The 24315-nt window shown below is 41.8% G+C and overlaps 1 protein-coding gene and 1 non-coding gene across 2 annotated transcripts in view; both read left to right on the forward strand.

Moving 5' to 3' along the window:
• The first annotated feature begins 730 nt into the window (after positions 1–730).
• The window catches only part of BAIAP2L1 (BAR/IMD domain containing adaptor protein 2 like 1), a 94690-nt gene continuing 71105 nt past the window's right edge, over positions 731–24315 (forward strand). Inside the window, exon 1 of the mRNA XM_025863591.2 lies at positions 731–1062. Within this exon, the coding sequence (XP_025719376.1) occupies positions 1012–1062 (51 nt within the window). The 5' untranslated portion in view covers positions 731–1011. The remainder of the gene's footprint in view (positions 1063–24315) is intronic.
• On the forward strand, positions 22836–22974 carry LOC112816994 (U4 spliceosomal RNA). Its single transcript, XR_003206285.1, has one exon. It is a non-coding gene; the product is annotated as a U4 spliceosomal RNA (small nuclear RNA).

A 24315-nucleotide genomic window follows, 5' to 3' on the forward strand; every position in this document is an offset into this window, starting at 1 on the left:
CACATGAGAGGGGTAGGGTCAGAGGGCGAAGCAGGGAGCCCGATACGGGACTCGATCCAGGGACTCCAGGATCATGACCTGAGCCGAAGGCAGTCGCTTAACCAACTGAGCCACCCAGGCGCCCCTTAAAGGTCGTTCTTAATGTAAAGTTTAAAAATGTTCAGCCGTTTCTGCAACCAGATCTTGGCATTTATTAAGTTTCTAATACATTGGGAGCTTCCAAAACTACAGGTGGCAGCCCCTTCCTCCATCCTCGAGAGTCCATGCCCTGGGATCCCTCAGATCTTTGGGGTCAGCGAGTAGGGTGCACAGGACGGGGGTCAAGTAGGGAAATCGATACAACTGGGGGAGGTGGATCCCTCTTCCCGCAGTCCGCAAAAGCAGCACGGAGGGGCGCCCGCGGAAAGCGTGGGTCTCGGGGCCTCACCGCCCCCCGTGCGGGCTCTGTCCAAGTAGAGCAGCATCGCGAGGTACCGACGCCTCGCGGGATCCGGGTCGCAGCGTCACCGGGAGCTCTCTGACGGCAGTAAAAGGGCAGGGGGTGGCTGCCCCGCCTCGGGCGCCTCAGGTGGGGACGCCCCGCCCACTCGGCCCAGCTCGCCTCCGCCCCGCCCACCCCGGCTGGGACCCGTCTCCTCCCCGTCCGTCCCTGCCTCTCAGCCCCGCCCACCCCGCGCGCCTCAGGTGGGGCCGCCCCGCCCACCCCGGTCCCGCCCACCCCGCGCGCCTCAGGTGGGGCCGCCCCGCCCGCCCAGCCAGCCCCGCTCGCCCGGCCGCGTCAGGCCGCGTCTCCTCAGTTCCTCTCGGGCGGTGGCTGCGGCAGCGGCGGCGCTACAAGTTTTGACATTTTGGCGGCGGAGGAGCGCGTCGGCACTTCGGAGCCGACGGCTGTGGGAGCAGCCGACCCTCGAGGGCCTTTCAGCCGCACCCCGGCGCTCCCGCCGCCCAGGGTCGGGCGGCCACGAGGCCCGGCCGCGTCCTCCCGCGTTCGCCCGCCGGGCGCCTGCAGCCATGTCGCGGGGGCCGGAGGAGGTGAACCGGCTCACGGAGAACACCTACCGGGTAAGCGAGCCCAGCACGGCCCGGGACCTCGGGGGTTTGAGGGCGGGAGGCCTGGGGGCCGGGGGCGGGGCTCGGCCGGGAGTGCGGGGGCGGGGGGGGCCCCGAGACTCGTGGAGGACAGGGGCTCGGAGTCCGGAGCGGGGAGGCCCCGCGGAGGCTCGCGGTCGTCGCCGGGGGAGGGTCGGGGCGAGGAGGGGACTTTGAGCGGGAACACCCTCCCCCGCGCCCCTCCTGGCGCTGGAGACGCCCATGCTGGCCCCGCATTTCACAGCCCTACGTGCCGGGAGGGCGTCGGAGGAGGGGGGGTGGGGGGGGGGGCGGGGGGGGGGTCTGTCCCGTCCCTGGGGGCCGCGCTCTCCTGCCCGGCTGCTCCTCGGAGTCGGAGTCGCGCCGGCGTGGCCGCTGCGCCAGAGCTGCCCCGGACGCGAGAGCAGCGCCTCGTTCGTGCGCGCGGGGACGGGGGCGAGCGCCAGCGGCGCGCGGGGTTCGGGCCGCGCCAGGTGCGCCTCTGGGGGGCGCCGCGGGCTCCCGGCGTCCGCTCCCGCCCTCGGGGACCCCCTGCCGCGCGCGGCGCTCCGAGCCCCTCCGCCTGGACACGCCCACTGCTCGGCGAGGTTCCGATAAGATGGACCTAACCTTCAGGAAAGCGTTGACGGTCACCTCTCTTAACTTGCATTTCTTGTGAAAGCGTTTTTCCAATAACAGACACAGATTTAGGTTTAGGGGCCAGTTTTAGTAAGTTTGAGTCCTTGTAAATGAATTCCAGTTGAAATAAGATACGTGCTTAATCATCTGCTATTAATAGACTACAAAACAACTTTTGTTTTAATTCGGCTTAGGCTCACTGAGCACAAGTTCTCCAAATTCATTTGTAGCCGTTTTTAAGGCCCACAGTGTGGTCACTTGTATATATATGTATTTTTTAACCCTAAAATTGGGTTTCTAGATGCGCAAGGTCTGAGTGAATTCCTGAAATCAGAGGGGTTTATTGACTGTTGTAGGATAAGAGTAAAGAAGGGCATGAAAATACATTCGTAATCTATCCATTGGGTTCAAAATATTGATTCCCTTCATCTGGATACACAAATAGGTAACGTGAATTATACTTTCTGGATAGATATGGTAGACACAGTTGACACAGCATTTTTGGTCTCAGTAACTGTGTTGTCTTAACAGAGGGCAATTTTTAGAAATCCCAGAAATTTGAATGTTAAAGTTTTACATTTGTATTGAGATTGTTAATACTTAAACGATCCTGAAGATGGTGGGCCAGGCAGTGTGAGGTGTTGGCAGTGTGTAAATAAAACACTTAGACTTGGGGAATTGGAGCTGCTCTGATGTCTCTCCGTTAAGGAAAAACTGTATGCAGTTGAGGAATGCAGATCACTGCAGATTTCAGGCAGTCTAAGTATCTAGTGGGGCACAAAAACACGTGAACACCTAAATTGCCTCCAAGAAGACAGGCACATATTATCTTTCCAATCTGGGATGATAGATCAATTTGAGACAAGCAGTCAGATGCTCTGAAGTTAACTCTGCTTTTTCTCCCACTTCCTTTTACTTTTAGCAATGACTCAGTGAGGGGCTGTACTCAAGTGAATTATAGCACCACAGGTGCCGACCCCAAAGAACTGGGGCAGGATGCAAAAAGTGTAGATTTCACAGTTTGGGTTATACATATTTATGGACATTAGGCCGTGTAAATCATTTTAATACTTTGCAAAGTTTTAATAAGCTGAACATCAGAGACTAGTTACTACTTCCATTCTCGGGTGTCTTAAAACATATTAAAAGCTCACAAATCTTTGTTGCTTGTGACCTTAATCACCATTTTTTTCATTAATGTTTTGGGATTGTGTTTTTTATGTTGAATGGTAGTAAAAGAATTTACAGCTCCAGACAGCAAGTTTATATATAGCCTATGAAGTGAATACTGCTGGCTCATGCTTTGGGTGTGATGGAAATGCATAGTGAAATTTTACATTCACAGGTCTGTTTGAAAGCCTGAAAACCTTCACCACCTCCTCATTGAGTTTTTCCTCACCCCCCACCCCTGACAACCAAAGCTGAAAACAATTTAAGCTTAATATGGTAAAAATCTCACAGTGTGATGAATCCAGTTATTTTATTAATTTGTTTCATTTTATTTTGAGAGAGGGAGGGGGAGGAGGTCGGAGGAAAAGGGGGAGAGAGAAAATCTTAAGCAGACTCCACGCCAGCACAGAGCCAGGATAAGGGGCTCAATCTCATGACCCTGAGATCATGACCTAAGCATAAATCAAGAGTTGGGCGTTTAACTGACTGAGTCTAGGATTTTTTTAAAAAGAGATTTTGTGGGGCGCCTGGGTGCCTCAGTCATTAAGCGTCTGCCTTTGGCTCAGGTCATGATCCCAGGGTCCTGGGATCGAGCCCCGCATGGGGCTCCCTGCTTGGCGGGAAGCCTGCTTCTCCCTCTCCCACTCCCCCTGCTTGTGTTTCCTCTCTCGCTGTGTGTGTGTGTGTGTCTCTCTCTCTCTCTCTCTCTGTCAAATAAATAAATAATTCTTTAAAAAAAAAAAAATAACCTATGGTGTTTTACTAATAGAAACATAACCTAACCAGGTACGTTGACAAAAGCACCTGGAAATGAAATTTAATGACTTGCTAGTATGGATTTTAGATTTTTTTTTTTAAATACTCAAATTTCTCCAACTTTGAAATAAAAGAATAAGTTCTCTGGAAAAAGTGGGGGATTATAAACTAGTGTAATTCTCTGTAATGCAGTATCAAATATCTTTCAGCATTTATTTACACATTTGCTGAGCTCTCTAAAATGTGTACTTAGACAAATGCTTACTGGAGACCCATGCTGAATCCCAGGAGAATGTGTGTTTTATGGCTTCACGAACAAATGATATGATAATAAGCCCCAAAATGTCAAGTAATGTTATTGTTGCTAATTAGAGTTCAGCCAAAGATCCCTCCCTGTCTCCACATGGTATGCCCATAATTTGCCCTCAGTGCTTTTGATTTTTGCATGGTTTTCTGATGAGTACATGCTTTAGTGGTATGAGGAAGAAGTAAAGTTCAAAAAAACCCTTAATTAAGAGTAACCACAACCTTCCTAGAAGTTAGAACTGCTAAAGTCTTAGGAAGTTGAGGAGGCTTCCTCAACTCATACTCATACATGGGTATGATGTCATCCATCCTATACCAACATTACTCTTGCTAAGTAAGCAGCAGTGAAGGGGAAAGGAGGGGGAAAGGGGCACATAATTGACAAATTGTCAGTTCAATTGTTTAAACAAATTGACATTTGTTTAAATGTCACCTGCTCAAACAACTCTTTAAAAATTGTTTAAAATTGCCATCCATCTCCCAATCCCACTAACTTTACCTTTCCCACATAGTGCTAGTACCTTAGGATATTCTATATAACATACTCGTTTATCTCTCATCCGTCTCCAACTAGAATGTGAGCGCCCAAAGGAGAGGAGCTTGGGCTTTGTTATATTCTGAACAGTTACTGGCCAGTATTAGGTGTGCGAGTTTGTTGATTATATGAACATTTATTTGATTTATTTAGTGAATACCTGTGCTAGGCTCCCCTGCCTCCCTTAACACTTTTCATAGAGCATTTGTTTCATTCTAAGTATACATCAGCCCTCCAGGTGGATGTGGATTTTGTTGTTTACTGTTGAGAAACCTACTTCCAAAAGTCTAGGAGGGAGCTGTGTCCTCCTGCCATTTACCCTGCCAGGCTCCATCCCTCTCCTTTTTGTATAGCAGTTTAGTTTCTAGTGGTCAACAAATGCACAATTCAAATGCCTTTTCATAATTTGGTGATCTAAGATATCACCAGAATTTTCTGCCATTTTGTTCATCTTTGTTTTGAACAAAAATTTGTTTAATAAAAGAATGAGGTACTTTTGTCCTTTTATTGGGTCAAACAAGCATCTCAGCATGTGTACTAGGTTTTGTTTAATGGTTTTATATTTTCCTGACTTGGGTTTTATTGGGGATGTGGAAGTGAAAGTCCCTGCCTAGATGGCTTCCAGTGCGGACTCTGGTATACAGGTCTAGCTTGTGAAGGTTTCAGTTGCCTTGTATGTTTATTGGTGTAGCTGTATACACTATTTGATATCTTCATCTGTTCCCATAATACTACTTTCTTCAGGTATGCTGAAGATAAAATGGGATTTGCAGAAGCCCAGACAACTTGCTCTTGGCTCCTATGATGACTATAAAAAGGGACTAAGAATCAGGTGCCAGGTAGCAACAGAAAAGAGTTGCCAGGTATCAAATATTAACTGAACAGCCCAGTATTGTAGCTTTTTGCCTGGTAAAATGAAAATACAAAGACGAACAATGGTTGTCTTTTCCTGTCATAACATTTTTTCCTGATTGGAAAGAGGTCTTAGAATTATGATAACATTGCTATGTAGACAGAGCAGTGTCCTTTATTATAAAGCTTGGGACCACTTGGCCAGGTGACACCGTTCACAAGTCTCAGGTTGCTTTTGAGTTTACATTTGTGACATTATTCCAGTATTGGGCATTAATTCTTGCTTGGCACTTCTGTTGTAATGAGCCACAGGCAGACCTGCAGGGGAAACCTAATGTGCATGGAATTTCAACAAATTGGATATTTGTTTTTATCAGCATTCCACACAGCTATTTATTCTGCAATTCAAAGGTAAAAATTATTATAAAAGCTACACAAACAATTGAACTTATCTGTTGACATTTGCAAATATATTTATTTCTTAAACTTCTTATTGAACCATAATAAACATATTGAAAGTTGTATATAGCTCACAAAATCAACAAACTGAACACATATATAACTAGCACCCAGATCAAGATGCAGACCATGACCAGCCTGAAGTCCCTTTTGTGCCTCCTTCCAGTCTCTGTGTTCCCTGAAGTCCCTTTTGTGCCTCCTTCCAGTCACTGTGTTCCCTCCAAGATAACTACTCTCCTTAACTTCTAAGCACTGATTAGTTTGGCCCATTTCATTTGCCATCTTTCACTCAGTGTGTTTGTAAGATATTCCCGTCAGAGTAATTGTAGCTCATTCTTACTACTATGTAGTATTGCACTGTGCAAATACATCACGATTTATCTATTCTTTTGAGGGACTTTCAGATTTTCAGACTACTCCAGGATACTGTGAGTAGTGCTGCTATGAACATTCTAGTACATATCTGATGGGTATAGGCCCTCATTTCTCTTGGTATATACATGGGAGTGGAATTGCTGGGTTATAAAGTATTTGAGCATTTAGCTTTGGCAGAAACTGCCAAGCAGTTTTCCAGAGTTGTTGTACCAGAGTTCAGTAGCTCATCCTTGGCAACAGTTGATATTTTCTTTCAAGTTTGGCCACCCTGGCGGTGTATGCAAATAAAATTTTTGAAATTCAAAACAAAACTGTTTCCCCAGATTTGCTGGTTGGATGTCTGCAACCGCAGCAAAAGCCTCACTCCCTAGGGGAATACTTCCTTTCAGAAAGTAGAACCTAGGACCTAGGGAACATGGGTATGAGAGAGGCCAGACAGCTGTCGTATTCAGAAGAGTAAGACATAAATCTAAGTTTAGTAGACTCTAAAACTGTCATAGTTGAACACATCAAAAGGTTTTATTGCATAAGGGGGTTTGAGGGCATAGATGAGCCATGTTTTAATAAACTAGAATGCTGGGAGAGGGGGTGCAAAGTTATGGTTAATTGAATTTTCTTGTTCATTTCCCTGTCTTTTTCCATGACTTTTCTTGAAAATGTACCTACTTTACGTTATAGGCACAATAGACTAGTTTTTAAAATAATTTTAGTGAGTTACAGTTAAGAGGTTTCAAGAGTAGTACTTTGTGAAGGAAATGACAGTTTTAATTTGGGTCTTCTTCCCCACTTAGATTGTACATGCTTGAGAACAAATCCCCCAGTTCCTACTTCTCAGCATTTACCACATTCATATTTTATTCTTTTATGTGTGTGTGTTGGTTTTAATCTCAGGATTTTTAAAACTGTATTTTTCTGATACTAGGAAATTTCCAAAACTTCTGTGAATATTCACAGTGAAAGTAAAAGTCACCTGGATCTGACAACCCAGAGAGAACACTATTAACCCTTACTGTTACACTTCCAGATAGTTTTTAGTCCATCTCTCTATGTCAGTCAGTACCCTGTGCCTCATCACCTTGCTGACTCCACAGTACTCCGTTCTTTATCAACAGTTTATTGATCCGGTCCCCTTTTACTGGACATAAGATCATTGCCAGCACTTTGCTATTAAAGCACTGTAGCAAAGATCATTGTAGGTAAAGCTTTGCACAAATCCGAGATGTTTTCCTTAAGCTCGATGCCCAGAAGGGAGTTGTGGGTCAAAGGGTAGGTACAGTTTAAAGCATATTTGCTGCCCATTGCAAAATGCCCTCTGGAAAACATGCCCCAAGTTATGCTTAATCTGATTGTGTGAGAATGTACCTTTCCTGAACCCCAGCCAATTAAGTAGGTCATTTAAAGCCACTTCCTTTTTTATAACCTATACAGGGTTTTTTGTTCGTTTGTTTTTTAGTAAAACCTGTGTAGCTATAATGTATAGTAGCTTATGGACATTGGGGCAATTCCTGAGATTTCATGTCTTCTGCTACTGGGTATAACTTACCCCATAAACTTTGTACTTAGAGATGTGTACAGAATAATTACAGCTCTGTAGCTCTTCAGGCCTGTGTACTTTTGTTCTTATTTTCCTCAGCCTTGATTTTAAACTTCTATTTCTGTATTCTAGACCTTGAGTCTGTCTATCTGGTTGATCATTATTTTAGAGACTGTGTTCTGGGTTTAACAGCTGCCTCAAGTCCTGGTGGATACAGGTGACACTGTGTAAATGAGATAAAAAGTTGCTGGTTCCTCTCTCATTCAAAAATAAATGAAAAATATTACCAGAAGGTGTTCCTGATCCGGAAACAAATGAGCACCCTTCAGAGAGCTAACTGATGGCTCACAGCCTTCTGTAGCTACCTGTGCTTTAAGGAGAGCAGCCTGGCGTAGAGATGCCCTCAAGTTTGTTGCTTAAACTTTTTATTTGGTGCTTTGGAGGTTAAAAAGTCCCTAAACAATAGCAATTTCTTCACTAAAAATACCGAAGTATAGCAGTGGTTAAACTATAGGGCAGGGGAGGGAGACTTTTACTTATCACTTTTTCTCTATCTTCTAGAGTGTTTACATTTTCTTTGTGTGAATGGATTACTTTTATAATGTTAAGCTTTCAAAAAGCGGAAATTGATATATCATTTTAATGGGTAAAAAGTTTTGAAAACTAAGCTACAATGTGCCATTTTCTACCTCTGCTTTGCAAACTAACCTTTCAAAGATAAGCCTGATTTAAAGTCTGTTTTTCTCTTTAATTACTACTTATGAGAATGCATTTTTAACATTTACTAACCTGAGACTATGAATGCAACAGAAAAGAATGCAACAAAACTGAGAAACCCCCAATTCCAGTTTTTACAGCTATCTCCTAAGAGTCTTGTTCCTGATGTTGCAAGCAGCTGATCCTTTTAGGTGCAGCTGTATCCTTGAAAGGTATTAAGAGCAGTAATAAGGAAAAGAAAAGGTACAAAAGTGGTAATAATAATCTGTCAGAAGTAAGGCTAAAAGTTCAGATGATTAGAACACATTGTGTAGAATAAGAAACATGGAAAAGGTTGGAGTTGAGGGTCAGAACAGATCTCCGGTGACCTGTCTACCAGCCACCCTAAGTGCTTCTCTTTGGCCTTTGGGCTGAAGCAGCCCCCTCCTGAGTTAGGAGGAGGGAAGCCGCTGCCTGTGTGGGGACTATGCAGGAGACAACCCTGGCCACCTTCATATTCTCATCAGGTACAGATACCCGAGACCAACGCTAATAGATCAATCTTTTCTGGACACATAAACTCAAATGGTAAAAGAAAATCAGGAAAATCACAATGATAATTCCTTTTACTTAAGTGCTATAATTGAATATGTGTATATTTTAAATTTTGTTAAATATATATGTATAAATTCTGGGGCGCCTGGGTGGCTCAGTCGTTAAGCATCTGTCTTCGGCTCAGGTCGTGATCCCGGGGTCCTGGGATCGAGCCCCGCATCGGGCTCCCTGCTCCATGGGAAGCTTGCTTCTCCCTCTCCCACTCCCCCTGCTTGTGTTCCCTCTCTCGCCGTGTCTCTCTCTGTCAAATAAATAAAATTTTTAAAATATATATACATATATATGTATGTATAAATTTTAAAATTAAGCTCTATGCTCAACGTGGGGCTCAAACTCACAACTCTGAAATCAAGAGTCACATGCTCTACCGACGGAGCCAGCCAGCACCCCTGTGTGTGTATTTTTTTTAAATAAAACTTTAATGGTTTTAATTGACCAAATGGTATATTTTATCATGGGCTTTATCATACACTCAGCAGCTTGAGGTGTAGACATCAACTGTGAGAGTAGCCTCTATTTCTAAGTGTAAACACACTTTAAAACATGCAAAAATTGTTCTTATAGGACACTCAGTACAATTGTTGCACACTCTGAGAAGATCGCTTATTCGGCTAACCAATCTACTTTCTTATCCCGGATTTTTGGATATACTTAATGTCATATTCCTCCATTTGACCTTGTGCTTCAGTTTTCTCGTCTGTAAATAAGGACGATAGTAGTACCGACCTCTGGCTATTGTGAAGCTTGAACATTGTAATGCATGAAAGCTCGTAGAGCAGTATGTTGTCAGCAGTAGCAGTGTGTGTTCACTGGAGTGTAGCCACCATAAGAGCATTGATTTCCATCTGTTTTGTTTACTGCTTATCCCCAGTATTCTCTCTATTAGAGTGACCAACATAGAGACAGAGCTGAGTAAATATTTGATAAAAGAATAGTGTGGAAATCACTGGCAAAAATTTTTCTGTCAATGAGCTGTACACTTTCTCGAGGGTTTTTGGTTTGGTTTTGTTTTAATCCCTCGCTGTGCTGGTGCACAGTAGAACTCAGAGAAATTCGTTGAATAAACATTGAAGATCTATGCTTATCGCACAGTTATAGCTAAAATCCTCACCTTGGTGGCCGGGGAACTGAGCTGGCCCTGGTAATAACAGCTATGGTTTTTTGAGCATCCGTTATAGATGTGCCCAGCTTACTGTCCACATTCATTCTTCAGCTGTTTTCCTGTTATGCACCACAGTTGTGCCAAGCCCTGTGGTCACCACTAGGAACCACACTGGAGAAAAAAAGTCTGTGCTTTTCTAGAGTTTATAGCTTATGACAAGACAACAATTGCAAGGTTTTAGTCTCTCCAGCATTTCCCCTCTACCTTGGCTTGCCCAGTATCATTAATTAGGTTTGCTTGCTCCTTTCCCTACCCTCTCTCCCAGAGGGGTCCTGTCTTTACCAGTTCAGGTCTTTGGACTTTGTTTTGTCTCACTGTTGGAAGAAAGGAAAAAATAAACGTATGTGCAGGTTAAGTTCAGTAAGAGTTTTTAAGGTAAGTTGTAAGAAGTCTTTGGAAACTTGGGTTGGGTAAGAGAGAATTAGATGAGAAACAAAACCAAAAAAAAAAAAAAATTAGAAGTTTTGATTCCCCTTACTGGTATCTGAGAACTACATGTAATGAACTTGAAGTATTTTTAAATTATTTTAGGTTTCTGAACAATATTTCTCAGATTGCAAGGGCTGCAGTTTTTGTTTTTGTTTTTTTTAAGATTTATTTATTTTAGAGAGAGCGTGAGTGGGGAGAGGGGCAGAGGGAAGGAATCCCAAGCCGACTCCGCACTGAGCCTGGAGCCCAACGGCAGGGCTCTGTCCCACAACTCTGAGATCATGACCTGAGCCCAAATCAAGAGTTGGGTGCTGGATGTTTAACTGACTGAGCCACCCGGGTGCCCCAGGATTGCAATTTTAATGCAAAACAGAATGACCCATCTCACAGGGTCTGGGTGAGGGAAGTTCAACTAGAATTATTCGAGATACGAAGTAAGAATAGCATTTGGAAAGAACTAGTAAACTAAAAAGAGAATGTCACTTGCTATATGAAATCAGCGGTTTACTTTGATCCAGTAAAGTTCCTGTTACCTGTTAAGTACTTAAGGGCTTTCTAAACAAATGTGACCCAGCACATGAGACATTCTTTCCTGTAAATTCATTGCTTGCTTTTTAGTCCATGACACACCTTTTAAAAACAATAGGTAGGTGAGAACACTCAACCAAATAGTCTAGTGTGCTCTGTAGCCTTCAAAGTATTTATCTGTTGATAGCTATTTTAAAGCCAGTAACTTAATTATTGTTTCCTTAATAGATACCATTTATGTGTGATAAAGTTAATATATTTCTAAGTGATACTCAAGTAATATTAAAGATGTTTGCATTTCTTATTTTCACCATGTCAGTTTGGATTGCCTTGGTATTTTTTTTATACCTGTCTCCCTATTAGACTATGCATTTTCAAGGGCTAGAATGCTTTCCTCATTCATCTTTGTGTTTTGTATGCCCATCAGGGTTCACTGTAGGGGTACAATAAAGATGGAACACATACATGTATACTTGTTTCAAAGGCCCAAACATGAGAAGGACTTTACAGAGTTAGTGGAACTAAACCTAAGTGCACATTATCTTGTACTTGCCACAATACCCTTCCTGCCCTCCACCCATAGAAAAATACCAGAAGAGGCCATTTTCAGATTCTGATTGAGAGCTATGTAATAGTCCTCTTGGTACGTAGCTATAGGGAGGATTGTGTTTCCATTCTTCCAAATGGGAACGTGCACTTCCGTGAACCAAGCAAAAATGCATACGGATTTCATCATAGCTGGAATTCCAAGAAATGGTTTTTACTTCATTCTCCTAGGTACTACTCCCTCTGAAGTACAGGGTCCAAAATTTGCTTCAAATCTGGGACAGGGTACCCAAATCCCTTGTCCAGTTGAGGCCAGTGTGGGCCAGACATTGTTACAGTGTCTGATAGCTTGTTATAATAGCTAAGGCTAGGAACGCCTGCTTTCAGCCCCAAAAGCTTTCTTTGCACTGCCAAGAAATCTATAACTCTGTGGAGTTATATATAGCACCTGTTGGACCTTAGACCCAGTATAATTGTCTGCACTTAAATTATAGGGAAAAGTGGTTTCAGATAATTCTACAGACAAATGTAAAACTTTTGTCTAGTGTTTAAAATAGAATGAAACTTCGTAGTGTTGAGCAGGATTCAGGTCATGACTTTTTCTTCAAGTTACTTTATCAAGGATGGTCATGGACTCATATTGCCTGTAACATGGTTCTCCCTCCACAATTAAAAAAAAAAATTGAGTACCTACATTCTTATACTAATTTACTGGGTGGGATAACTCTGGGACTTGATTTTCTTTTTTTCTTTAAGATTTTATTTATTTGTCAGAGAAAGAGCAAGCACAAGCAGGGGATGCAGCAGGCAGAGGGAGAAGTAGGCTCCCTGCTGAGCAAGGAGCCCAATGTGGGACTCGATCCCAGGATCTTGGGATCATGACCTGAGCTGAAGGGCAGATGCTTAACGGACTGAGCCACCCAGGTGTCCCTGGGACTTAATTTTCTTGATAGGCTTGATAATTTCATGCAAAAGACTTGAACAGTAATAAGAATACACTTGTTACTTTTTCCCGCCAGGGTGGGATCTTTTTGTTTTGCTTAACTTTGCTTTTGCTTCAGAACAATTCTTGCTGCCTAAATGAGTAGGGAATAGAGAAAGTGGAGTTTGTCAAAGAAATCTGTTTCTTTGAACAATGAAATAAAAGGTCATGGAGATGTTATTGCTTCTAGTAGTGTATCTTAAGAGGTAGATACATAATTTTCTGGATGATCATACTGGTTTTCATCTCTTGGTTCCTAAGGAGCTCATGATCTAATAGGTGCTTTCAGAACACTAGGAGAATATTCTTCCATGAGAAGCTAAGCCCAAGGAGGTAGCCCTGTGGTTTTCTGATCACTGGCCCAGCAGCTTCTCGTGCTCAGGTCATGTTGCAAGGGATGGGGAGCCATGTAACTCTGAGGGTGTCATGGCTTCATTTCTGGCATGCCCTTTGCACTCTGAAGGATCACTTTTGCAGAGATAATTACTTACAAACCAAAGCTTGGATACGGACGAAGAAAAGAAAGGAAAGGAAAAATGCAGGCAAAATGACTTTTAAGTCATAGTGAGAAACTTTCATGGTGAATTTTCTCTGTGCACTCAAGATTTCCTATGAAACTACCCTTACAGAAGGACAGAGAAAGGACATTTTTTTTTTTTTTTTTTGGCCTGGCGAAACATTTGCCAAACTCCCTCCGTAATCATAGCTGGAAAGACAGCTGCTAATCCAGCAGGAGATTTGTCTCAAAATAGCTGGGTTATCTTTTTCTACTAAGGGATCTAATTGATTTTCATTCTAGGAGGGGAAGTTGCTGCTAACAGCTTCATGGGCATAGATGCTTGCAGACCAGTAGCACTTTTCTGGATGGTGCTGGGCCATTGTTAACAAAGTACAGTGGATGGCCTGCATTGCAATACATCGGGCTCTCTGTGGGCAGGCTAATTAGAACCAACCAAGGAATGAACAAAGACACATAGCTTTGGGGCATTCCATAGCATTAAGGATTTAAAGCCTGAGCCCTTAGCAGCCTGGAATGTTAAGAGCCAAGGGTTTTTGTTATTGCTGTTCTTTTTCTTTAAAAAAACAAAACACAACTTGATTGAGGTGTAATTCATAAAAAAAATTCACTCCTTTTAAGTGATTTTTTTTTAGTAAATTTACAGAATTGTGCAACCATCACCACCATCCAATTTTGTTTATTTAATTTTTTATTGTTTTGTTAATCACCATACATTATATCATTAGTTTTTGATGTAGTGTTCCGTGTTCCATGATTCATTGTTTGTGTATAACACCCAGTGCTCCATTCAATACGGGCCCTCTTTAATACCCATCACCAGGCTAACCCATCCTCCCATCCCCCTCCCTTCTAGAACCCTCAGTTTGTTTCTCAGAGTCCATCATCTCTCATGGTTCATCTCCCCCTCCAATTCCCCCCCTTCATTCTTCCCCTTCTGCTATCATCATCTTTTTTTTTTTTAACATATATTATTTGTTTCAGAGGTACAGATCTGTGATTCAACAGTCTTGCACAATTCACAGCGCTCACCATAGCACATACCCTCCCCAATGTCTATCACCCAGCCACCCCATCCCTCCCACCCCCCACCACTCCAGCAACCCTCAGTTTGTTTCCTGAGATTAAGAATTCCTCATATCAGTGAGGTCATATGATACATGTCTTTCTCTGATTGACTTATTTCACTCAGCATAACACCCTCCAGTTCCATCCATGTCGTTGCAAATGGCAAGATCTCATTCCTTTTGATGGCTGCATAATATTCCATTGTGTATATATACCACATCTTCTTTATCCATTCATCTGTCGATGGACATCTTGGCTCTTTCCACAGTTTGGCTACTGTGGACATTGCTGCTATAAACATCGGGGTGCACGTACCCCTTCGGATCCCTGCATTTGTATCTTTGGGGTAAATACCCAGTAGTGCAATTGCTGGATCGGATGGTAGCTCTATATTCAACTGTTTGAGGAACCTCCATACTGTTTGTGACCGTTGCTATCATTACTCATTCTCATTCCAAGCCCCAGGCAACCTCCAATACATTTTTGGTCTCTATAGATTTGTCTTACTAGATATTTCATATAAATTGAATCGTATAATATATGGTCTTTTGTGACTTGACTTCTTTCACTTAGCATGATCATCCAGGTTGTGTGTATTGGTACTTTATTCCTTTTTATGGCTGAATAATCATTTATGGATGTACCATGTTCATCTGTTCACCAGTTGGTGGACATTTGGGGTGTTTCTAACAGGGCATTTTTTTTTAAGATTTTATTTATTTGAGAGAGAGAATGAGAGAGAGAGAGCACATGAGAGGGGGGGAGAGTCAGAGGGAGAAGCAGACTCCCTGCCGAGCAGGGAGCCCAACGCGGGACTCGATCCCCGGACTCCAGGATCATGACCTGAGCCAAAGGCAGTCACTTAACCAACTGAGCCACCCAGGCGCCCCGAGGCACATTTTTTTTCTTTTTAAGATTTTATTTTGGGAGGTGGGGAGGAGCATAGGGAGAGGGACAAGCCGACTCTGCGCTGAGCACCGAGCCTGACAGGGAGACCTGTCCCAGGACCCTGAGACTCTGACCTGGGCCAAAACCAAGAGCAAGTTGCTTAACTGACAGAGCCACCCAGGCGCCCCTAACAAGGTACTTTTTTAAGGGCCACATTACTGTCTGATACTTAAAAAGTAATTTAAAAATCAACTTGGAGAAACATAGGATTAGGAAGGCAAAATTCACAAGGAAAACCCTGGCATTTTCAGATTTTTGTAAGCTTATTATGACTTAGTAGTTATAGGGCAGAGCCTTACAGCTTTTGTGACCCTCTGTTGGAGCTGTTACTTTGAGCTAATGAAGTTGCAAGCTGTGTATTACCTCATGCCTGATTTTCATAGCTAATTGGCCCACTGGGTCAGTGTGTCTGTTGCAGTATGTTCAGATGAGCTGAGGGCACATCGTGCGGCTGATTCATCCATGAGCACATACATCCCTTGTATAACAACAACAACAGTCATTAAAAACTGCTGCTGCTGAGTACATTTTGGGCATTAAATGGTCCGGGCACTGTCCTTGATGTTACAGGTCGTCCTTGGCCTTATTTTATATCTAGTTCCTACTGAGGAAACAGTAAACAGATTGGTTGTATCCGGTGAGGTAGTGAACAGCCTTTTGAAGTAAAAGAAGCAAGGAACAGAGCTAGAGAGAGGGGGAGGCTGGAGGTGCTACCAGGCATGGTAGGAGGCAAGCGGAGGAAAGTGTCTCAGAGGTTTGGTGCTGAGGACTGGTAGATGGGTATTCAGGAAGAGAGTCTTCAGGCAGAAGGAGATCAAGTACAAAATCCCTGTGGTGGGAATGGGTTTGGCCTGTTCCGAGAACAGCCCAGAGGCCAGCATAGTGATTGAGGGCCGGGGAGGGAGTGGCCAGAGTCCAAACCTCCTCAGTTATGGAAATAGCCAGGCTTTCGGTGCCCTACCCTGCTGTTAAGGATAATACTCTCTGATAACCTTATCTATGACAGACAGTTGAGGATGAAACCTTTGTAATATACGAGTAAACTGCCTTTCATCATTCCTTTCTCCTACTTAGATATTTCTGGTCATGTGTACTTTTTTTAATGCTGGAAGGGGAAGCAGTGAAAGTTCTTTTACAAAAGGTACTGTTTTTCACTCATCAAATAGGAAAAAAGATGACAACTGTTGGTGAGAGTGTGGTAGAATAGTACTTTCATATAGTGATTGTGGGAGCACACGTTGTTGCGCCACTTTCTCCAAAGTATTTGGTGGTATCTTTTTTTTTTTAAGATTTTATTTATTTGAGAGAGAGAGAGTGAGAGAGAGAGCGACAGCGCAAGTGTGCAGGGGAAGGGGGCAGAGGGAGAAGGAGAAGCAGACTTCCCGCTGAGCAGGGAGGCCCATGCAGGGCTTGATCCTGGTACTCAAGGATCATGACCTGAGCCGACCTGAGCTGAAGGCAGACGCTTAACTGACTGAGCTATCCAGGTGCCCCTATTTGGTGGTATCTAACAAAATTGGAAAATCTGTCACATACCCAATGCCTCAGCAATTCTTTGTCTAGGTAATTTTGTCATACCTGTGTGTACAGGGAGACATGGACAATCCCTTGCCACATACTTGGTATTAGCCAAAACTTGTAAGCCATCTAAATGCTGTTCAGAGGAAATAAAGAAATTGACTTACTTTATTGTGAAGGCTAGGAAGTCTGAAATCTGTAGGGTGGACTGGCAAGCTAGAAGCTTATGCGGCAGTCCACAAGCAGGATGTCGTCTTCCTCAGGGAAACCTTCCTTTTATTCTAAAGGCTTTTCGGCTGATTAAATGAAGCTTACCCAGATTATCGAGGATAATACTTAAACGGGTTGTAGGTGTTAACCACATCTATAAAAATTCCTTCACAGCAACCCCTACATTAGTATCTAATTGGGTACTATACCCTGTCATGCAGACACCTAAAGTTAGCCATCACAATGGGATACCATACAGAAGTTAAATAGGAATAGACCAGTCAGTATATAACAAGGTGGACAGGTCTCAGGAACATAACACTGAATAAAAAAAAATGTAAGAGTGAAATGTATTATACCATTTATTAAAATGCACAAAGGAAAATTATGTATAATTCATGACTAAATACATGTATGTATCAAAGTATAAAATAGGAGTTAGTAAATGAACAGCATTCTTAATTGATGGCTCCCTGGGGAGACTTGGCCGGGGTGGTTAAACCATCCTGTGGTTTGGTAATGTTGTTCTGCAGTGTTTTAATTCCTTGACGCTGAAGGAAATCAATACGGTAGTGATAACCATTATTCCTATGAGGACACAGGTAGTTGAGGAATCATCTTTATTTTTTTAAGGGAAAGAGAAGAAGGTCAAATATTTGTTTGCTTGGGTAGAATTGGTTAATATTGTGCTGCCATTAGAAGATGTTATTCATAAAAAATCAGTAATACTACAGAAATCCTCTAAAAAGGAAATACTGTAGAGACCCCCCTAATTTCTCACACTAGAATAGCGCTTTGTCATACAAGGATTTTCAAGTTACTTTATCGAACAATCCACTTTGAGGAACTGTATTGAGTCCTGAAGGGTGAGTGTAAAGGTTAGCAGTGAGGCTGCCTGGGCATGACCTGTGGGACCTTCAGCAAGGTTTTTAAATTTAGCATCTCAAAGCTTTGGTGTCTCATCCATAAAATGAAGATAATAATAATCATGTTGTTAGGATCTAATGAGATAGCTCATGTAAAATGCTAGGCCCAGAGCCTGAAAAAGAGTAGCACTTCATAAACGTCAAAATGTATCCTACAGGGGGAAAAAAAGGAATAAAATGTTCTCAACTGAGTAAAAAAAATAACACCTTCTTTGTACCCCACATTTTTCTAGAGGTTTTTGTATTCATGGTTTCTCTCATCCTGATGTGACACTTAAAGGTAGGATAGCCAGTATCATTTATTTTCATGTTACAGGAAGTGAGGTATCTGGAGACCTCTGTGGAAATGGGAATGTCCATCCATTTGAAGAGTTGGCTAATATTTTAGACTTTTGTCTTGCAATATTAATTATTACAGTGGATTCAGTGTGCGCTAAGCATGAAGTGCTTGGAAGAGCACATCAGTGCACCATAAATACTGTTACTATCTCATTGAATCTTCATATTCCTCATGAGATCCAAATGATCATTATTTACATTTTATAGAGGAGGAGATTGAGGCTTAGCGAGGTGGTGATGTGATTTGCCTGAGTTGGTTTTTGGGTTTTTTGTTTGTTTGTTTGTTTGTTTGTTTTTTCCCAAAGTTTTTTTCATCCTATGTTCCCCCGGCCCATGACTACTGGGATGGCAGGTTACAAACAATAGATAATACAAATTGATATATGACGCAGGTTGATAACTAGTAGCATAGGTAGATAATACACACTGAAGGAGAACCAGAACGCTTCACGTTTGGCCGATAGGAAGCATTTTTGTGTTTTATAAATTTGAATCTTGAGTATTTCTGCTGTAACTTAATACTTCAAACAAAACATCTCTGTTGTCTTATTTTCCTTTACTTGGCTTGAGCTCCCCATTCAAGATGGGTATGAAAAATAGGACTCTTCTGACCATCTGCTAGCCTACAAGCAGCTGCTTTATTGCCAGATTTACTCACTAATATTCTCCCTAAAGGCAGGGGACATAATCAAATACTGATGATGTTAGTGCAGGAACAGCAGCTTCCAACAGCGCAAGGAAGGAAGTAAGATTGTCTACAAATGATGTCTATCTGGAAGTATTCTCAAACAGTTAATCCTTATTAACAGATAATCTTGTCACATGAAATTAGAATGTGCTTTGATTAGTTTAAGCATTTGACATTGCTGGATTTGTATGAGATTGTATAGAATAAAATAATATGGGAAATTTCAAGGATAAATGTTACCTGAAGCACGTTATAAAACCCCCGATTAGAGACTCTTAAACCACTTTTAAAAAACTTATTCCAGTGTAAATATTACCCGCATTTTTCAAATGAGAAAAATAAAACACTGAGGCATCAAATAATTTGTCCTTGGTCATTTAGAGAATTGGAAAAAGAAATGTAAAAGAAACCAATTCTTAGAAATTTAAAGTCAGCTCAGTTTAACTATCTGGCTAGTCATAATTGTATTAATTTATGCTTCATAGTCTATAGTTCCATACTGGTAAAGGTAATAATTTTTCAAAAGTGAAAAATCTAAATGGTGAGGATGTTAAAGCCATCATAAGATTGTATAATTATGTTTAAAATTATAATGTGTTGGTCTACAGGAAGCAGAGGAAAAAAGCATAAGATAAACGAACCAGCTAGAAATCTAGTGGAAAGTGCCTTCTAGGTTCTGAGTGGTCTATTCCTCAACATTTTATTTGGAACAACTAACCGTTAATTCTCCAATCCCGCTGATTGAGCTCCCCCCACCTGTCCCCATTGAGCTTTTATCCTAGAACCAACTCTCTTCATAGGAGACTCAGCACAAGTAGAACAGTGATATTGCCAGTTATTTTAGCTTAAACTATCTATATTGCTCTCTGAATAGAAATGAAACTCATTCTGGTTGAAACTGGTCTGGGAAATTATTCTCCTTGCCAGGTAGTAACAATACATACTAAGCTTTTGTTATTGATTGTAACAAAATAGTGTTTCTTGGACGATTAATACCTTTTATAATTTATTTTGTTTTTATACTTTGTATCTTAAACCTTTTATTCTTAGTGCCAAACCTGAATTAAAATGGATTTGTTCATTACTACTGGTGATTTTTTTTCTAAAACCTAGGCTATATAAAAAATTTAGGTCTTAAGTCTTAACACAGCATATGACCTTTGACCCAACAGCTGCCCTCCAAAAAAAAGTGGGACCCATTCAATTCACAAAGATAGCCACTGCTACTTACAAAACTTTACAGATGGGGGAAATACAAAGGCAGCACTGCTTTTTTGTTCCTGGGTTTAAAAATACATGTACTTGAGCTAAAATAACTAGATTAATGGCCAAGAGCCAGGGTAGAAATGGATTTTCCACTGTTCAAAGGGGCCAAAGTTTCCAGGGGAAAAATTTCTGTAGCTAAAACTAAATAATAAGGAATTGAAGTATATGTTGAACTTCCAAGCTTAAAAACTCTTGTATTTTCTCTGAAGCTTATTGTAGACCCAGGTCTTATTAGTTAACCTGTTTGCCCCCAGTAGCATCATTTGGATAGTGGTTTATGCTTGGTGTTAATTAATTCATTGTTTTTCCTATTTTAAGTTAGGACTTATACCTAAGCATTTCAAGAATTATATCGAGAAGCTAAATTATATTTTCCCCTTTTTCAGGTAAGCTGAACTAAGAATAATCTTAAGAAAGAACACAGATCTGGGCTTCTTTTTATGACTGCTTATATGCTAGTAGGGCAGTTAGCTCTGTATCTGTTGCCTTATATTCTTACCCATTGAGACTCAGCGTCATAAGATTATTAAAGAATTTTAAATGATTTTTTTAAGGTTTTATCTTTTTATTAAAACTTAGGTTCTCAACATCCAGACTTGGTCTCCTAAGATTTTTATAAGAATTTTAAAAGAGATATTTGAAAAGTAGTTTTATCTTTTTATTAAAAAGTAATTATTTTCTAATGAAGTTATTAGATTTTAAAAATTACTGAAAATCTCATACATTGCTGATGGGAATGTAAAATGGCACAAGCACTCTGGAAAATGGTTTGGCAGTTTCTTACAAAGTTAAGTTGTAAGTTTCTTACAAACATAACAATTAACATATGACGCAGCAATGGAACTCCTAGATACTTATCCTGGAGATATGAACACTTAGGTTCACAAAAAAACCCATATGTGATTGTCCATATCAGGTTTATTTGCAGTTGCAAGAAACTATAAGCAACCCAAATGTTCAATGGGCAAATGTATAAATTGTGATGCATTCATGCTATGGAACACTACCAGCCAAAAGGAATAGACTATGGATAACACCCAGCAACTTGGATGGTTCTTATGGACATTGTGCTGAGTGAAAAAGCCAGTCTCAAAGGTCACATACTGTATGATTCCATTTATATAACATTCTCACAATGACAGAATTACAGTGAGTGAGATCAGTGGTTGCCAGGACTGTTGGGAAGGGTGTGGCTATAAAGGGGTAGCATGAGGGAGATCCTTGTGTTAATGGAACATTTCTGTATTATAACTGTGGTGATGGTTATACAGATTTATACATGTGTTCATAGGAACAATGCACCCCCTCCCACAAATGAGTGATATAAAAACTGGTAAATACAAATAGTCTGTAGTTCAGCTAGTAAGTGTTGTGCCATTGTCAATTTTCTGGTTTTGATCTATACTATGGTTATATAAGTTACCATTAGGGGAAGCATACCTGAAGTCTCTGTGCAGTTTTTACAACTTCTTGTGAATGTTAAATGATTTTAAAATAAGCTTAAAAGCAAAACAGGGGAACTGAGAAAAGATAGAAATAGCAGCTGCGGCCACAGGTCCGTGTAATCAGGTATTGAGACTTGCCATTTTGCAGAGAAACTGGTAGGGGAGTCATCATTGGCTTTGGGGCTTTATGGCTACTGGTTGTGAATGGAGCTCAAACAGATGAGAGGCTCTAAAAACACAGGATGAATGGACTTCCAGTTAAGCACAGCAGACTGACCATGGGTTTTTTTTGTTTTTTTGTTTTTTTCTTCTAAGAATACATTGAAATGATAGCAGAACTTAAAGAAAAAGGAATTGGGGGGGAACCCCATAAATCCATGGTGTAAAAGCTTGAAAAAAGACTTAGCAGTTGACAAAAGGCCTAAGAAAATCTGGGGTAATAGAAAATGGACAGAGGAGTTGTAGCTGCCTTAAGAAAACCAAAAGAATCTGCAGCGGGAGAACTGACAAGGGCTGAGCCATTCAGCCCCGGAGGCTGAGGAGCAGTCCCACAGAAGGTGGGATGGAGGGCACACCCAGGGCTAGCGTAGGAGTTGCACAAGCTGGTTGAACTGCCAGTTTCCCTTTCCTACCCCAGCCACCAGTACTACCAGCAGCTCCCTCTGCCTGGCTGGCAGACTGGAGATTTAATCAGAGGATATATTGAATCAGAGGAGTTCTCGATGGGGAAAGACCAGCAGAAGGGAATAAACCTTGGAGTAGAAAGCAGGGGAGTTCAGTAAAAATCAGCCCAGTAAACTGTAATTCCCAACCCACTCCCCTTCCTGATGGGGAAAGCTGACCATTTGGTGACTGCCTCCTCCCCTACCCTTCATAGAAAAGGAGAACTTCTCTGAAGAGACTCAGTGGACCCTGGTTACTGTCACTGGGCCAGTTTCTCTATAGCTGACTTGTCCAGTCACTCCTAATGAAGCCTGCTAGTCAACAACCACCCTGTGTATACACCCACACCCACAAGCTCCCACCCAGCATTTTAGGGCTTTACTTTTAAATACGAACTGGCGATCAGGGATCACCAGATGTTTGATGAAAGCTTCCAACACAAAAGACGGATAGCAAACAATGAAAAGAAATAATCAGAAGATAATATGGGGAATTGGAAGAAAATGACAAAAAAATACTACTTTCAGTTTATTCAAATTAGAGACATATTACAGTCACAAAACAAGAATAGGATGCTTTTCAAAAGGAATAACCAAGCTTTGCGCAGTGGCAGCATCGTAGCCAATGAGGTTTATCCGAGGCACGATTATTGCTAATTGAAAAAAGGAATAACCAGTGGCGCCTGGTTGACTTGGTTAAGCATCCAACTCTGAGTTTCAGCTCAGGTCTGGACCTCATGGGTTGTGGGATTGAGCCCTGCATTGTGCTCTGCGCTCAGTGGGGAGTCTGCTTGAAGTTTCTCTCCCTCTGTCCCTCCCCCTACTCTCATGCTCACTAGCTGCCCGCCTCCCCCATGCTCCCTCTCTCTCAAATAAATAAATCCTGAAGAAAAATGGGGGCGGAAGGGGATAACTAAAAACTCTGAAAGAGCCCTAATTAAAAATACAGTATCAAAAGTTTAAAAAAAACAGTGGGGGAGCCTGGGTGGCTCAGTCAGTTAAGCGCTCGACTCTTGGTTTCAGCTCAGGTCATGAGATCCAGCCCCACATGGGTTCCATGCTCAGTGAGGAGTCTGCTTGAAATTCTGTCTCTCCTCCCTCTGCCCCTCCCCACTCTTGCACGCACTCCCTCCCTCCCTCTCTCCAAAATACATCTTAAAAAATAAAATAACATAATAAAAGAGTTGGAATGTGAAGTTGTCTGTCAGAGATGGGGGAACAAAAAGTGGAAAAAAAAGTAAAATGATTAGAGAAGAAATCAGGATATGTAAAATCCTTGTCAGAATTCCAGAAAGTAGGGAGAGATAAGAAACATTTAAAATAGATTTTTCAGACCTAAAGGACATAATTTTTTATATGGAAGAGGTGAATCAAGTGCCCAGTAAAATAAATGAACTAAGTCCCACACTGAGACAGACCATTATGTGGTGTACAGGGCTTCCAGAAATAAGCATCCCCCTACCAAAGTCCTATACAAAGGAAGAAGAAATGACGGCTGACTTCTCAATAGCAAAACTGGATGTTAAAAATAGTGGAGCAATTATCTTTAAAATTCTAAGGGAGAATCACTTGAGTTCTGTAATACTCTACCCAGCGAAATATCAGTCAAATGTCAAGATAAAGATAATTTCAGACACACGGGGACTCAAATTTACCTCTTATGCATCATTTCTTAAGGTGGTTCTTGGAGAATGATCTCTAGCAAATAGGAATTAATGAAGAAAGAGGAAGGTGTGGAGTCCAGTTAATGAGAGCTCTAACACGGGATCAGGAAGGGGACATGCAAGGGTAACAGTGTGGCAGGGACAGTCAGACCAGACTGAGCAAGAGGACGGAGAGTCCTTGGAGGAAGTTTTGGGGGGGGTAGTGGAATGGAAGATTAGCTGACAACTTTGTGCGTTTGAAAAATACTGATAGACTTCTGCTAGATGTGATAGAGCATGTGGAAAAATTTAAGGTGGATTCATGCAAAACTAAGCTGGGAGGAGGGGGATGAGATGACTGTTAATCCCAGGAGAAACAAAGACTGTACCAAGAAAGGAAACATAATCCTTAGTACATTCCTTGTATATTTAC

Source organism: Callorhinus ursinus, unplaced genomic scaffold (assembly GCF_003265705.2).
Source record: "Callorhinus ursinus isolate GAN/ISIS: 27379988/994484 unplaced genomic scaffold, GSC_fseal_2.0 scaffold70, whole genome shotgun sequence".
Classification (NCBI taxonomy): Eukaryota; Metazoa; Chordata; class Mammalia; order Carnivora; family Otariidae; genus Callorhinus; species Callorhinus ursinus.